A 17,688-nucleotide genomic window follows, 5' to 3' on the forward strand; every position below is an offset into this window, starting at 1 on the left:
AAAGGATTACAGCTTGTAAGAAGTAATAAAATTTTCACAATGCACAATAATGCTTTTTCATTAAGTTGAATTTGGTTGATAGATACAGATGTTTTAAAGATATTATTTAAGTGTAAAGTTCAATATGAAATTGATAATGTTTACATCATGTACAAGTTAATTCAACAACTAATTCTAGTACATTGGATTTTGTAACTCTGTGTCTTTAAACCCCAATTGTGCTCCACTTTCTTCAATCACCTTGAGTGGTCAAGGTTTGTGTTTCAACATCAAGCAATTCCATATTGATGCCTCCTATAAAGGGTGGGACAATCATATGAGTTGTCATGTACACACAACATTGCAATATGCAAACATTGCACTATTGTGTCTACATGACGGTCCAGATGATTAGACAACCCATATATAATTGTTTTCATTCCTGACCCTAGGTGGATTGGAGATAGAGCAAAAAAAATGCCTAAAATAATGTCAAACCGCAATTACTAGTCAAAAAGTACCATTTGTGTCTGGCTTTTCACAATTTCACATTTGAGAACAAGGTTAGTAAATTTATTTTATTATTGTAATAAGAAAAGAAATCTTTAAAGAAGTTTTAGTCAAAAAAGAAAAGAAAATAAGTTATATTTGATGACATATAGTAAACTTGTAGAAGTCATATGGTGTCTGATCTGAGATTGTTTATATATGGTGTCAATTGAAAGAAGTAGAAAAAAAAATGGAACTAGTGTAATAATATACAGAAATTAAGAAGATAGAAAACCAACATATACAAAATAAATCAAACCAATACAAATGCAAAAAAATAAAAATATCTTACTTTGAAAGAATAAAGAACCAAATTACCAAAAACTAGTCCAATAAAAGCAGATCATACACACTGAAACAAAAAGCTTCTGAGAGAGGGAGATAGTAGAGACTCTAGGGTGAGGGTGTTGAATTGATTTAAGAGTTGTAATATGACTAACGCTTGAAGAAAAAGAGATATTTAACAAGGAATGAATTGTGAGTGGTAGATAAAGAAAATAAATGATGATTGTAGGTTATGGACATAAGGAGGGCATTATATATAATTAAGTAAACATCAAAGGGTTTTTGAAACTTTGGTAAATGTTTGTGTAGAAACTTAAGTTGGTGATGTTTGTGTAGAAACTCAAATTTGCATAATTATTAGATTTAATTCACTATTCAGTTGGTGTAAAGAGTTTTTAAACTCTTAATCGGTCATATTATTGAAAATGTTTTGATTTTTATTTTTTACTATAGCAATTTCCAAAATTTCACACATTAGTTGTGTGATGTACTGATAATATAAATTGTTTTACAATGATTGTGCATGAAAATTAAAGTTTAATAAATTTTGAAAAGACTAACATAAGTTGGTTTCCGATTGGTTGAAAAATGCAAATATGTTTAGGAAGTCAAATATTACGAAATTAATGTGTATTTCTAATCTAAAGACCTTAGCACAATTGCACCCATGTAGTAGATGCCAACCAACTTTGGCACCGTATAAAAAGATGGAAAAGGATTATTATTATCTTGGTTAAAGCTCAAATCTACTAAAAAGATAATTGAACCTACACTCACATGTGATAAAGAATGGGTAGTGTAACGACTAATGGGTGGTGAATAAAATTGGAGTAGTAGTGGATACATACATTTCATGAGGTTTTCTATTTTCTTGATACACTCACAGTCATGAAGTTTTGCTATGAGCTAAGCAAACTGGAAAACGATATGGGCTAACTACTAGTCAATGCTCGTTTTTTTATTATTTATTCGTCTGCTATTGTAGTATTTTATGTTAAAATTTTGCTGAAAAAATATCAAATTATTAGTACTCTATCTCTACTAGACTATTAGCTAGTAAAACTATTAACTGGATTTAGTCTTATGTTTTATTTGAGATTTAGCCGCTGAGAAATGCTAATGGGTGCTCCCGCGGTATACTTTTTAAGAAAAGTTTGTATATTCAGTGTATGAGGAGGAATTGAAATGTTTGACATTATTAAAAAATTATTACTTAAATAAGAATGTTTAAAGAGTGTCATAAAAATACTTGTTAGCAAAACCCTTATTTCATTATCCGATTCAACCAATTGCACCGTAATCTAAAGATTTCCCTGGTTCAATTTTTAAAAATTAGATGAGGATATGGTGTCAAAAATTGAAACCACATGGAGATATGTTTACCAACTATATAAACATTAGAAAATACTTCTAATTAAGAGTTTAACCTCTATCGTGCACTATCGACCTTCTTGATAGCTACTATCAATTTGCATACTTATTTCTAGTTTGCTAGAAGAAGAACTGCATGATTGGTGTTTGGTTGTAAAAAAGGTTGGTTGTGATGGAATTGGGATGGTTGCAGTCTCACCGTCAAGCATTGTCAAAATATTTGACATAGTGGGTCGATTGCCTGGTTCATCTTGTACGCATAAGAGTCCAATTTGTGCGCACTTAACAAATTCATTCTCATTGCAAGTTTCACTAAGAGCTGAGTCCATTAAATCCAGCAACTTATTCTCTGTCCATAATCTCCATGCCTAATACAATGCACATGAAAATTATTTAAAGTCAATATATCACCATTCTTCATCAAAAGAGAAAAGTAATTACAAGAGTGATTCAAAGAAACATACATATCCCAAGAGGCTAGAAATTTGTTGTGATCGAAAGAAACCCGTGTTCTTTTTACCACTGAGAATCTCTAGTAGGACTACGCCAAAGCTAAAAACATCTGATTTGATTGAAAAGAATCCATCCAAAGCATACTCTGGAGACATATATCCACTACAAAAAATTGTTACATGTAGCATTTTAGCAAGCATGTAAAAACATCTTGGCCTAGTGAATATTTGAATAAATAAACAAAACTTGGGAATTGTGAATTAAACTTTTAAAATAACATTTGTATAAAGAACTTACTAGGTTCCCATTACTCTTTGGGTGCTTGCTCCAGTCTCTTTCCCCCCAAATATTTTGGCAAGACCAAAGTCTGATATCTTTGGAATCATCTCATCATCTAAAAGAATGTTGCTTGTTTTAAGGTCTCTATGAATCACTCTCAATCTCGAGTCCTGGTGGAGATAAAGCATCCCTCGGGCAATGCCAACAATAATGTCAAACCGCAATTTCCAACCCAAAAGTACAGTTCGTGTTCGGTCTTCCAACATTTCACATTTGAAAGAAAGGTTAGTAAATTTATGATTGTAAAAATGAAAGTACGGTTTAAGGAAGTTATATTATACGTATACATATGGAATATGTGAAACCAACCAAATATAAATGTGTCCAAGCTCTTGTTTGACATGTATTCATACAGTAGGATTTTTTCGTCTCCTTTAATGCAATAGCCCCTAAGCCTAACAAGATTTCGATGTTGAAGTTTGGCAATCAAAACAATCTCATTTTTAAATTCTTGCAAGCCTTGAGTTGAAACACTCGAAAGCCTCTTGATAGCAATCTCTTGACCTCCAGGAAACCTTCCCTGAATAAAAATAATCATGAATAAATTCTTGCATAAAATGAATATTTTGTAGCGAGCATTGCTATTTATCTAGAGAGTTTTTATCAATGATTTATCAAGAAAAGGTATCAACCAATTAAATTTGTTATTTGATGGAAATCAAAGGAGATAATGGTGTGTAATTAAGGAAAGGTGTTAGCAAATACACTGCCTTAAAATTTTGTATCTATCATTTCCCTTTTGTAGCTGCTTAACCATATTTACCTTATAGACAGGGCCATAACCTCCTTGTCCAAGCTTGTTTGAATCTGAAAAATTATTTGTAGCTGCTTGAATGCTTCTAAAAGTATAATAGGGTACTTCAATGCTTTCACTGTCATTTTCTCCTATATTTCCTAAGCCAATCAAATCTCTCACATGCTTTTCACTGTCGTGCAAGCTCTCCTGAATTTGAATGCTCACCTTATCTGAACTCAGTAAAGAGAAGTATAAGTTATAATAACTTTCTGACCAAAAAAATAATAATAATTATAATAACTTTGCTTACATTAAATGTATTTTGATGCAATGAAACACTTTAAATTTAAAATGTCAAACCATAAATTATTACCAAGCTTGTGGCCAATTTTCTTTCTCCGTATATAAGCAAACACCACCGTACATGTTAAGATAATAATGACTATACAAATTACTGCAAGAGTTAATGGCTTTGGATAGTGTTTGGATCCTGTCCAAGAAAAAAAATGAAATACAGAAAATATATAAGAGGGCATATATATATACCATTTGATCACAATTTGAAAAAGTTTAAATCGCTATGAAAATTTAGAAATGAAAAAATGCAATATCCATCTCTAATTATGTGGCAAGTATTAGAGACGAAAAATGTACTAACCAATGTTAAATTTTTCGTCTCTAATTTTTGTCGATATTTCAACTGTTTTTACTTTTTAGTAGTGATTGTTACTGAAGTCATTCAATTCAATCTTTTTCAAAGAAAAGTCCGACTTTTTTCTTCATTTATTCCAACAGAAAATTAAAAAAATAAATTTCTAGAGATACGACTAATTAAAAATCAACCTTTGATACAGCTTAAACTTGAGGGGTTCCAGATATATTTTGAATCACAATGGCACCTATTTTCTCCACCACTACTGTTTGCAATGCATGTGGAATGGGGCCAACTTTTGCAGCTAAAATACTCATCACATTGTGGTTGTGGTGCTGCTGCCCAATTGACCTCTATTTGATCATCTTTAAAACACCAATTAGTCACATTAAATGGTGAACTAGGTTTATCATTTTGATAACTACTTGAATCATCACAGTGATTTGTATCATTCGTTTGGATATAAAACTTTCTACCAGCTTCATCAATCAAGGTAACTCGATAGGATTTTCCATCTGGCATCATGAAACTAACCTGACCTGTCAATAAGTTACAATTGAATTTGTTGTACATAGGGTCTCCACATGTTGGCCCGGTGCTTAGAGGATATGGAATTATATATGTGCCACAAGGTCCACACGATTTGGCAGTTGATTCTGCAAAATTAATTATATGTCAATTAGCGTTTAGATAGGCACTTTATATATCTGCCTGTTCATTGTTTTTAATTCGTTAACGCATGTAAATTATAAGCAATATTTTTTATAAAAATTTGACTTTTATTAAAATTATATGTATAGATAGATGTATGTGACTTTTAAATAGTAACAAACTACATTTATCTTTTCATTTTAAAAAAACTATGTTTATCTTTTACCAATATAACAAATATATTTAAATTTTGTATTTTTTTCAATAAAACCAATAATATAGCATTCATAAAACCAAATTTATTTAAGGGTATAACTGGAATAATGAAAAGTCTAGCACGATAAAATTTTGTATTCCTTTTATCAATTGTTATAGATGTCTCTAATGGGTAAAGATTTTTCTAAATTTTGTGAATATGCAATTGTATTTATAAGAGATGTGACCCACATTGACTAGAAATGGAGGGAAAAATATATACTGCGATTTTAAATGACGTCAGGCACTTTGGTCCTTCTGTTAACATGTAAGGACTAGTTTAACAATAAATGATATAATTCTGAAACTAATTTGCTAGTAAGTGATATAAATCAAGGGCAAATTTGCTAGTAAATGATACTCCCTCCGATCCTTGATATAAGAAGAAATTCACTTTTTAGGTTAATTGAATAATAGATGTATTTGGTCAGGTCAGATGTACTACTTATTCGGTAAATCCATAAATTGAATTTTGTTTTATAATAAGGATCAAATGAAGTATAATTTAAGGACTAAATAGATAGTAAATCAGATACAAGATAGCAAAAAGACGAAGTTTTGCAACATAATTAAATTTTTTTCGGTTACAAAGCTAAAACAACATAATTAAAAAAAAGCAACATAATTAAAATTTGGCGTCTCTTTTGTCTATTTGCAAATTTAAGTGGTGCGAATTGGTATTTTACTCATTTTTCAATTGTAAAATCATTTAGCATATCAAGATCTCATAATAGTGTTTTTATATCCTCCTTATAGAGTCTAAGTTGATAAATTGTTCATTATTATATATCCTACCTCTATGCTTTATTATAAATCGTTTTGACATTTTTATTATAAAATGTTGTTAATTTTGTATTGAAAAGATAAATCACTAGTAATTTTACAAAAGTAACCGTTATTAATGATATATGATAAAGAGATCGAAGAAATTGAAAGGAGAAAGTAATAAATAATACTCCTCTTTGAAGTATAAATTAAGAAGATATAAATTACCTATATCTGAACTATTGACTAGGATCGAAAAATCACGACCATCATCTTGCTCCTCTTGAAGTGTAGGTAATTGTCGTGTCCATATCCAACAAGAAAAGTAACTACGATCATTATATGTAGCTTTATATGAATAAGCATTGCACGAACACTTGTTAAGGCATAAAGATTGACAATCTGCTTTTGTTTCAGATGAGAATCCTTGGTCTGGGTTTCCCACTTTTATGTTGGTTAGTTTGATGAATATCATGTTATTGTCGGTAGCTGCTGTGACACACTGTTTGGATGATTTTCTAACACATCCTTGGTAGCGTTCTCCAAGGTAACCATGATCATTATCCGACAACCTGCGACGAAATCCTGGCAAACACTTACACGGTATCCAATTATTTTTGTTGCAGCTGCTAAAGCTACCACAATAATTATGTCTGTCACATACGTCTGATGGCCGCGACCACTCGTTCATCCATTGAATGTCATACCACCTCCAAAATTGTATATCCCCAGTAGAATTCATTAATAACCTTGATTTATCGTAATTAAAAGATCGTTGTTTGATGGTTATGTCTCTATACTTGTGCAATGAATTAGAGGTCGAGTTCTCCAACAAGTCAAGAATGATGTTGAACATCTTATCTGAATTGTGTCCATCAAATGCCCAATAAAGTTGTGACTGATTGTTTACTCTATAGCTTCGAGGGTCGCCTGTTTGTGCCTTCTGAAAGGCGAAGCTTCCAATTCCTGGATCGTTCTCATTTTTCCAAGAACTCAAAGCTAAATTTATGTCCATTTTCATACCTGGAAGAAATGTATCTGTTGGATGTTGGAAGCTTTGCCACAAGTAACCATGATCATCATCCATAAGCACTAGGTTTCCAGAATCCAAGAGCTTCACTACCCTTTTTCTTGACGAGGACGCTTCTAAGTTTGTGGACCAGTAACTTTGTGATGCATCTGCTACTACCATATTTCCATCCTTTGCGATTTGAAAAACTCCTTTAGAATCTACAATAGGGTTGTTTCTGTTGGCTACCCAAACCACTGTTTGTGGTTCCAGATCGTGATACCATATTCCCAAGTATTTTTTAAGATTCTCGGTGTTGCTACCACTTTCAATTGGTAAGGAGAAAAAACCCAGTCGAAATTTCCTTTCAAGTGAAACAAGGTTATTTGAGTTGTCCTGAGATATATTATTGCCAAAGTGTAAAGTATTTGTAGCTAAACATAGTTGAAAGCATATTAGCAAAAAAGGGAGGGAAAAAAGAACAACGTTTCTCATATTTAGTATGCAAGTTTACTTGATGAATGATGATATGCTTATTATAATCAATTAAAATTAAAAGGGTTATATTTAATACAAAGACAATTTGAACCACATGTTAATTACATGCCACTTTTGATTTTCTCGCCTAGTCAACGATAGGGCTTGCATAATAGTATATTAGTATGGTACAACGAATGGAAGACAGTTGATTTTGTCAGTGTTCTAAATTTTCCACATCTAAAACGACAAATGGAAGAGTTTTTGAAGGAAAAAAATAGGTGGATATTGGATCGGTATATAATTTAACCTACAATAGTAACAATATTTAAATATATAATAAATAATTGATTGAAAATTAATTAAAAGTTTATTGATTTAACATTTTAAAAGGAAAAAGTAAAAGAGACGATGTGATAAATTTATAATGGGACGAAATAAAAGAAAGATATAAATAAAATGATGAGTTAAATAAGTGTAGGAAAAAGTGGGATGTTCAAATATTATGGTTGATTATAAAATAACGTAAAAGAAATATAGTTTGTCAAAAGTTTAAACAATGTATAAAAACTTGTAGAAAAAAGATAAAAAAAAATTAAAAAAAAAAAAAAAAAACTCATAACAACATATAAAATGGGACAAATAAATTTACAAAGTGATCATTGTAGGATGAAAGGGGCATAAAACTTAATTTTTTTTTGTTAATTAGAGGGAGTATTCAATATTCATACTTGAATTTAATGTGATCTTGTAATGGTCAATGGGTCGTCATATACAAGTCAGTGTAGAAATCTTAGCCATTCGTTGTTGATATGTGCAGTTAGTCAAGCCACCTTACTTTTCTTCTTCAACTTGTCCTTTTCTTCGTGTGGCATAAGCTGATCCATCGGTTTCGGTCTTTGGTATATTGTTGTTGTTTTAGAATCGGAAACATATGGATATGAAAATTCAATGCGGAAACGAAGCCTTGAAAAACAAACACAAAACAGAAATTTAACATCCAAAACGACCAATTTAGAACCCCTGCTGTAAAAGAAGCCCACACTTGCATGTGTTACTCGATCTCAGTCATTAATTTGAGATTGATTGGTTTAAATTACGCTTTTACCAAATTATTGGTAAACAGTTGATTCAAGATAAAATGGCACTAAGGAAAAACATTATATCATTACTGGTCAATATAAATTTCAGAGAACAATTTAGTAACATAATTTTATAATAAAATCAATGTGATGATAGCTTCAATTTTATGAAGAATACTTTTTTCTTTGAATAACACTTTCATTTATAACTAGGATGAGCCTGGACGAACAAAAGCGAGGTGTGTGCATGGGAATTTCGCATTTGAATTCCATAGATTTCTAGCTCTACAAGTCACAATTTCCTATATTTAAAAAAAAAAAAATCATAATCTCCTAATATGTTGTCTTAATATTCTCTTGCTCTCAAAAAAATAATGTGTCATAAGAGGAATGCTAGCAACATTCTCTTTTGAGCACTCTTTCTAGCACTCACTCTTTTATTGGATGAAATCAATGTAGGACATACACTTTAGAAATGGAATCCACTTAAAATGGTGGGACATAGTGGACTCTTTGTTCAATGTATATTTTAACTTTAACTTGAATTGAACGGTGTTGTAAAGAGAAGAGTTTTGGTTTATGATCCTTTGAGGGTGCCGTTTAATTTGGGAAAGCAAACTTTTTTTCCATCATGGGAAAGTTAAACCAAGACCATAGATTTAATATTTTATAATTTGGATGGCTCAGATTCATTACCTGCTAACTTTTTGTTGGGTTATATAAAACAAAAATTGTGACCCCACCTCATAATTAAATAAGGCTTAATTGCACTTTTCCCCCCTATAGTTTGCCAATTGTGCGATTTTGCACCCCATAGTTTTAAACGAGCGATTTTGCCCCTATAGTTTTCCCCTTTCTGATTAATGTGTGCCACGTGTGTAATTCCATTTTTTTTAAAATAAAAAAAATGGTATTTTTCAGATTTTTTGGTAGCTTTGAGTTTTGTGTGTTACGTGCCTCCTTCTCTCAAAATACCATTTTTTTATTTTTTTTAAAAATAGAATTACACACATGGCACACATTAATTGATAAAAAAAAACAAGCATGAATAAATAATTGAAATAAGTAGGAATCTTGTGCAATTTATTGCTCAAGAACACTTTCATGAATTGGTAAAAAATCATTTTCAGATTTTGAATTCAGCTTTAGAAATGTAGTAGTTCTAAAACTATTGAGAATACAATTTAAGCCTTATAGACCAAGGTGGGATCACTATAAAATTTGAGCCACTTTAAAATTAGAGAGAACAATTTGGTAATAATACTCTATAGAATTTTATGTGATGATGACTTCAATTTTATAGAGAATTTTTTTTTTTTTTTTCTAACAAATTCATTGTGACTAGGACGAGCTTGTGAGGAATGTGACGTCTACATGTGAATTTCACATTTGAATTCCATTCGATGTCCCATCCTTTATTCAATCAATTTTGGTCTATTTTACATCTCCACAACTCTGGACACAACCCTTGAAAAATATCTTTCTCTCTTGCCACCTAGCTCTTTCTTCAACTATGAAAACAATGTTAGTAGCATATAACAGAAAGTCGAGTCCAATTCGAGGGCCATAAGAAGACAATATGTCGAGTAGAGGTTCGGGCGAGTGATAGTGTGCAAACAATCCTCAAGGCATTCGATGTTCACTCAAAATTCAATAGTCTCCGTCCTCACTCGCGTGGTTGTACGATTTCAGCATCGGGTGCTAGACTTAAGGTGATTTAATTTCTGTTGTCTGCGTCCTACCTGCTTCGTCCAGTAAATCGAATACTGCTTATCTAAAAACCATAGGACAATTGCATCATGTATTGGTTACCAACCAACTTTTGTACTACTAGTAGTACTTAGTAACAAAATCATTTAAACAAATTAGTAACATCATTTAGCTTGACGCTAGTATTGTGGAAAACGGAAAATAAATTAAGGCAGCATGCACACCAAAAAGCAACTTTAGCACTAGAATTTAGAAATACAATGCAAAAGCTAATGCTGCTACAATACATGAGGTATTCTTCCATGGTCACAAGACCAAATCAATAATATTTGGACACGCGCATAAAAAGATTCTCTTCAAAATATTCAATCATTTTTTTTTATCAATTTCCTCCTTATTATTAAAAAAATAATTCTTTATGTGTGTGTGACCAAACACTTTTTCTTTAGTCTCGTGACCATATTAGAATTTCTCACTATACATAATTCAGCAGAAAAAATTCAACGTAAACATTTGTTGTGAGATCTTTTATTGGAGACTGCTGCAAATACTTGAACAAGAAGAAGATGAAGAACATTAGGATGGTTGCACAAATAAATTCCAAAGCGTATGTATATATATACAATAAGTTTATGCCAATTGAATGCAAATGGGTAACTCGCGAAACAATGCAGGTTAGGTATAATAATTAATAGTGCAGTTCGTTACAATACCATTCGTTACATTCAGCATTTGCCTTAACAGAAATGGAAGTGAAAACTAGGGTGTGCTATTCTGAATTTGAAGCTTGGGAAGAGCCTCTGTAAGTGGGTTTTACAATTGATTTTGTGATTTCACATGAATGAGTTTTAAGAAGCCTATCTAAACATTTTCTCTTATAAATTTTTTGTCAATGTCAATGTACTTGAATTTAGCATGGCTAATAGGATCAGAAGCTATGTACTTGAGGGTTCTCTAAGTATAATATTAAACTAACAGATTTCTGGTCACACCAGTGTTTAAGGTACAAGGTCTTAAAATAGAGAGTTTCTACGGTACACTCGTGAAATAATGCCAATGATAATGAGGTAAAAAACAAGCAAACCACTTCACATTAATTTGTAAATTATAAAGGAATTGGAGTCAAGTACATTTATGCAACGAAACTACCATATGAGAATCGAAACTCTGAAAGATATTTGTTGAAACAAGAAGAGAATATTCTAATTTGTGTTTCCAAGCGAGGCTGGGGGATGAAGAAGTTTAATCCATTATGACCACTACCATATAATTATGTTATTAAATAGCTAAAGTTTAGTACTGTTTTTCTTTTTAATGGAAAATATAATATCTTTAAAAAATAGAGAGAAGAGTACAAGGAGTATGTGACCAATTACAAAGGATAAAAGAAAGAACAAGGCTCATAAAAGTACAAGGCTGGAGAAAAACCACTCCAAAAGACCTAGGCAAAAACAACATGCTATCTACCTAGACAGAGACATGGTTTCACTAACACTATATATAGTATACTATTCTTCACTTGCAAACTTCTTTCTGGCTAGAATTTGTGTCGGGCGATTGATGCATCCTAAAACGGTTTGACTCTTTTGGATCGTCTTGTGCGCATCTATTGAAATAATCTTCGTTGCAAGCTCCCCTTAGCGTCGGGTCCATTAAACAATCAACTTACAATGTTCATGCCTAATACAAGCTCTAAATTAATTAATTACAAATCAACATATCACAATCATCATTAACTAATTAGAACAATAAAGAGTAAACAAGAATAAACCTACATAACTGAAAACACTGGTAGAACCTTCTTGTGTTCTTTTTATTACCATTTAGTATCTCTAGCATAATGACGCGGTAGGCTAAATGTTTCTTGATGATTCTGTTCAACAAAAGAAATAAATTATTTTTTCTATCAAAAAATAAATAAATTATTTCAGAAAGTAACTTCAGAGAAAAGTAAATAATACTTTTGAAAATATTTCAAAATAAAACACTTCCGGAAATTAATACATTATATCATTTTTTATCGCTCATGCACTTTCCCAACAAACAGAAAACTAAATTTCTAGAGATATATAGATATGATATAACAAAATTGTGCAGATGCTCTCTACAGAAAATTCAACAAGCCAGGTCAACTTCACGATGCCTAGTGGAAAATCATATCAAGTCAGGTGGGTCGATGAAATTGCAATAATTTTTTACATCCAAACTAGTGGAAGAGGGAAAAAAAAGATATGCAGGAAGAAACCTTTGAAAAATGTAAGAAGATTTATTTTCATTTCATAAAAATGCATGAAGAATCCATTTCATAAAAAGATGTAGGATATCGTTAAAAAAAATGCAGGAAGAATTGTTCCTATTTTTTTTCTGTCAGAAGTAGTGAAATGTTGCATCAATAATAATTAGATATAATTTACCTATATCCAAACTCTCCTTGAACCATTGAATCTTTTCTTCCGACTTTAGAAATTGCTTATCTCCACAAGATCGAGTTCATCAATATAAACAGACTGGTTTATGAGTTTTATGGGAAATATATGTATCTTAATATGTAGTGTGCGTTTAAGACTGTTAATTCACAATATTGTTTTTGTGCAACATCAACACACAGGTGAAATTAAAAGTAAGAAAAGCTAAGGCGAGTTTAAGAGAAAGAAGAGATTTGGAGCTTTTGTACCATTGGAATTTGATGGATTTGGAGTGTTTATATAAGGAAGCATCAAATGGTCTTGATTATTTGTTGTGTAATGTAAAATAAATTAATATGAAAATATGACATGAGATTGATTGATTGGAAGAAGGATATATACCTAATCAAACTCCATGGATACAATTGTATCACTGCTAGAAAAAGAAAAATCAGCGAGGGAAATTAGTGACGGAAAAAATGAAATTCCTCACAAATTCTTTGGTCGCAAAATTTAGTGACGGTATTAGCGAGGGATTTCACGTTTTCCCTCACTAAATTTCTCTCACTAATTTTTTATTTTTTAGTAGTGTATTCACCATGCTTAATTTGATGGGGATTACAAGTGGATACATCTATTATACTCCCTCCGTTTTAAAATGAGTGTCGCTTTAGCAAAAATAATTTGTTTCAAAATAAATGTCATTTTCACTTTTCAATGTACTATTAATTACTTTTTTCACATTAAGATTTGAGGTGAATATAACATTAATTCACGATATTTGGAGATATATTTTAGTATTTTTTATTTAAAGAAGATGATGAAGATTCAAAGGAAAAAGATGCAGATGATGAACATCTTCATCATATTTTTGGATTTTTTTTCAGTTTTCATAAAAATATATTTTTAAAAATAAAATTATGTATTTTTTAAAAAAAAAAATGCGAAAAAAGATGTATATGTGCTTTTAAGAGAGATAAAGGACCTAAACGGGAAAAAATAAAGACAAATGACCAAAGTGTTACAAATAAATAAGATAAAGGACTCATAATGTAATATTGCCTTAATTATATTTAGGTGTTCAATCTTAATTAATTTACACTACAGGATTGCCTTAGAACAATTAAAATTTCACATCAAATTTCTTTCATCTGAATGTCCTTAAATTTATCAGTTATATTCATAAAATTTATTCCTCCCATTTTAATTGTTGAATTTTGTCGTTCCCAACTGCCGCATTTTTCAATATTCGTGAGAATCGTCATGATTTCAAATATCATGAGAATTGTCGTTATTTCCAGTACAACGTCAAGTATGATGACTTGAATTTTCTTTTTGATTTGATTTTTCTTGGCTGTGAGGTAGTTAATTATAACAGTTGAGTAAATCATCTGTTGTACTTTAAGGGTTGCTAGCAGGTGTTGCCGCTATGATGTTGTGGGAGTTTGCTAGCATTTTTTTGGTTGCTGCTGAAATGGTTATGTGATGAGGCTTTTGTTCTTTTATTTGGACTTAAAGGTTTTTGCTGATAGTGAGACAGGTCTATGCGTGTTAACAGATTTTATTAGGTTGGGTGCTTAAATAAAAAAAATAAGTCACGATACCTGACGTGGTTCTAGAAACAACGACAATTCTCATGATAATTGGAAATTACGGCAATTTAAAACGACAAAATTGAACAATCAAAATGGGAAGAAGAATGAAAAAGAAACAAAAATTTATCAATATGGAAGGATAAAGAAGAAGAAATTTGAAAGAAGATGTTTTTGTTCTCACGTTCGGGGTTCTGGAATGGAAGAAATTTTATGAATGTAAATGATGAATTTAAGGACATCCAGATGAAAGAAATTTAATGTAAAATTTTATTTGTTATAAGTCTTGTAGTGTAAATTAATTAAGATTGAACACCTTAATGTAAAAAAAAATTAAATAATTTGTTGTTTAAAAAAAAAAATTAAAAGTATTAAAAGTTACCTTATGATTAAAATTAGGCAAATTCTATGGTACACCCAATAAATTTGGGTGTATCGGTACACCAAGTCGTAAAATTAATAATAAATGAGTTGTTTTTTTGAAGAAAAATAATTATTTTCTATCATTGACAACTAAGATAATTAAATTTTATATACCAAAAGCTTCGACGAAATAAAATTTAATTTTTAAGAATTTTTATTACTCATAACAATGAATATTGATTATTTTTTATGACAAAATGTAAATTTTGTAATATGATCCTTATAAACAATGAAATGATGGTTTTTCTTATGAAATGATGTTTTCTAAAATATAAATATTGACAAATACCTTTTTATTTCATTAAAGTGATCTTTAGTTTATATATTTTGTGAAACAAGAGTACCGGTACACTCAAAATTGTGAGTGTACCATAGAAGTTCCCTTAAAATTAACTCTCCTTCAAAAAAAAATAATTAAGATTAATTCTTTTATTTTTAGAAAAAATCTACTCATTTATTTGACATTTAATATTAGTTATGTATATTACATTTTGATTTGTTGATATCATGAGAAGGTAAAATCCTCTAAACAAGAGAGGGTAACGTAGGCCTCACCCATATATATATATATATATACTTTAGAGATATCAGTGGACATAATATACAAACCAGATTACATTCTAGCCACTGTCCATTGTTCATATCATATTTTTATTTTCATTAGAAAAGAGATGCAGAAAAACGAGATATTGCAGACCAGCCCTCCATGGATCAACTACTTCCTTAAGCACTTGGATTTGAACACCAAACCAAGGCTATTTGCTTTAAAGCTAAGCCAATTCCAAGACGACAATTTCACTTCCTTGACCATCTTTTCAATGCACACTTGTTTTGGAATATTTTACCGTTTCTTATGAGTAAAAAACTCATCTGAGGGATTATTACTTGCATCCTTTACAAAATTATCCTAGGTGATCTGCTACATATGTTTGCCTGTGCCTATCTCATTCTAACTCTTTTGAGCTTCAGTCTTGGATAATTTTTCAAAAATAAGAAACTAACCTAACAAAATTCATTGTTTCTGTTCCCTTGAACAGACTGCAAAGCAAGTTCCAGATAGTCTCGGGGTGTTGTTTTTCTGTTCTCTTCGGTTAAATCCTGATGGAAGTCATGCCACCAAGATTATTCACAAATCACAAATAATGCATATGAGAGTAAACAGTCAGATCATGCTAAGATACAATTAAACTACAATATCACGACTCTTCTTTCTGTCTTCCGATATTTGTAACGGTTCACAACCTACCCATAAATAAGAACCAAACAGAAACTGGAGAAAACTATCCTATTTCAGCTACTTTAGACGCAGAATTTGTTCCTCCCAAATGCTATAACAAGAATGTGCTTTGCCACTTGAGTGACTAAAGAAAGTTGATCAAGGGCAGCGTCTGGAAAAATGAAACACATCGGATTCCAATTTCAGGAAAAAAAATCCAGAAAAGAATGGAAGACAAAAAGGAATAAATTTGCATGCTAAGTAACAGAACCACAAACCAGACATGGATCTGCAATACAAAAAAACGCCATAAATCTAAAACACTGACAAAAACAACGCAACAACAAGAACATCATGAAAGCAGCTAGAAGGTCTAACTTATTTAGTTTATTTAGTTAATGTGTTTCAATACCCGCAGAAGTTATGCTAGTGAAAACGTTAAATTCCAATCTTGGATATACTTAACAACTACATTTATATTGTTTTGTCAAAAAAAAAAAAAAAAAAACTACATTTATATTGCAAAATATTTCTCATTCAAGTATATGATTCCAACGTATGCTGGAGATTCCTTAAAAAAAAAACGTATGCTGGAGATTAGCCACAGAATTTGGCAGTCAAATTTTCATCAAGGTCCAGAAGGAAACGTATTCGACAAACTAACTGTTTTGAATGAATAAGAAAACAACCATATACATTATACAAGTTTAAAATCGAAGAACCACTTTCTCGTTGACTAGGTTTGAAATAGTTTCATTTGCGATCAAAATTTCACTAAAAAGCAAACAGACAATCAATACCTCTTGTCCAAGTAGCTGGAGTGGGAAATGCACAATTACTTGAATTCCACGTCAATACAAAAAGGAAAGCCCATAGTTTCTGATGAATCGAATACATATAACTATTGTTAGCTGATAACACAGTTCAAGGAAACAAGTGCTATACTTTTTAGCTGAAATTCATAGAAATGACCAAATTAGCAAATTTGACTACTACTAAACCAGACACTCTTCATTAACTAAATTTGCTAATTACTACCAATTAACATAAAGGTTAGAAAACCAAAGGCATATGATGCACATGAACCCCCAACCCAAAAGAAAGAAAATCGATTATGCAATGCTTAACTTCCTACTTCATACAACACTTGTCATATATATGGATATACATAATGCTTAATCTTTTGGATGGCCTTTGGGAAGATAGATAATGCATCAGACATTGAACGATTATTGGGATTGTGTCATTTACAATACCATTTTGGCTTTCATGATCTCCTCGGAATCGGATGGAAGGATCTTGTGACCATCTAATAGCTTAATCTATTTATCTTTGAGAAGATGATCAAATATCTAGTCAACTTTTGTTATGTCAGAGGCATACTCAGTGTGACCACATGTAGCTTTTCCCTTTTAGAATTTTAGTTGTTTGTATATCTAATGTTTGTATTGACTTACATATCGATCATCATCAAACTCAAGTCTATGATGGATAGGTGGAACATCTCCCTTTGGCTAGCACGTACGCCTCTTTTCTCTTTCTTGAATGACTTCTCTATGTGTGCTCCTCGAGTAGTCATATTGACTAGCAAGATTTTATCCATTTGATTTAACTTAATTCTTTGACTAACCGCTCCATTCAATTAATATAGCAACAACAATCCCGGCTAGGACAATTTAATTGGCTAAGAGGTGTTTCGCAATCCCGTCACTGCCCTATTACATAGCATATGAGAGAAA

General features: G+C 31.2%; 1 protein-coding gene and 1 long non-coding RNA gene across 2 annotated transcripts; both read right to left on the reverse strand.

Annotated features, from left to right (window-relative positions):
- Positions 1 to 2,065: 2,065 nt before the first annotated feature.
- LOC11412771 (G-type lectin S-receptor-like serine/threonine-protein kinase At4g03230) lies at positions 2,066 to 7,587 on the reverse strand. Its single transcript, XM_024776270.2, has 8 exons — positions 6,264 to 7,587; positions 4,556 to 5,020; positions 4,086 to 4,202; positions 3,740 to 3,942; positions 3,286 to 3,496; positions 2,935 to 3,172; positions 2,649 to 2,799; positions 2,066 to 2,552 (listed from the first exon to the last, which is right to left on the reverse strand). The coding sequence occupies exons 1-8, from the start codon at positions 7,537 to 7,539 to the stop codon at positions 2,253 to 2,255; spliced, it is 2,961 nt and encodes a 986-aa protein (XP_024632038.1). The 5' UTR covers positions 7,540 to 7,587; the 3' UTR covers positions 2,066 to 2,252.
- A 4,078-nt stretch (positions 7,588 to 11,665) lies between these two features.
- Positions 11,666 to 13,098, reverse strand: LOC112419019 (uncharacterized). Its single transcript, XR_003009026.2, has 3 exons — positions 12,728 to 13,098; positions 12,089 to 12,186; positions 11,666 to 11,993 (listed from the first exon to the last, which is right to left on the reverse strand). It is a non-coding gene; the product is annotated as an uncharacterized lncRNA (long non-coding RNA).
- Positions 13,099 to 17,688: the final 4,590 nt, after the last annotated feature.

The sequence above is a fragment of the Medicago truncatula genome, chromosome 2 (assembly GCF_003473485.1).
Source record: "Medicago truncatula cultivar Jemalong A17 chromosome 2, MtrunA17r5.0-ANR, whole genome shotgun sequence".
NCBI lineage: Eukaryota > Viridiplantae > Streptophyta > Magnoliopsida > Fabales > Fabaceae > Medicago > Medicago truncatula.

Excerpts from the sequence above, each read along its gene's own strand:
- LOC11412771 (XM_024776270.2), bottom strand. The coding sequence starts at position 7,539 with ATGAGAAACGTTGTTCTTTTTTCCCTCCCTTTTTTGCTAATATGCTTT. Across the intron at positions 2,800-2,934 it reads CAAAGAGTAATGGGAACCTA|TGGATATATGTCTCCAGAGT; the intron begins GTAAGTTCTTTA and ends AATTTTTTGTAG. Across the intron at positions 2,553-2,648 it reads TTTCTAGCCTCTTGGGATAT|GCATGGAGATTATGGACAGA; the intron begins GTATGTTTCTTT and ends GCATTGTATTAG.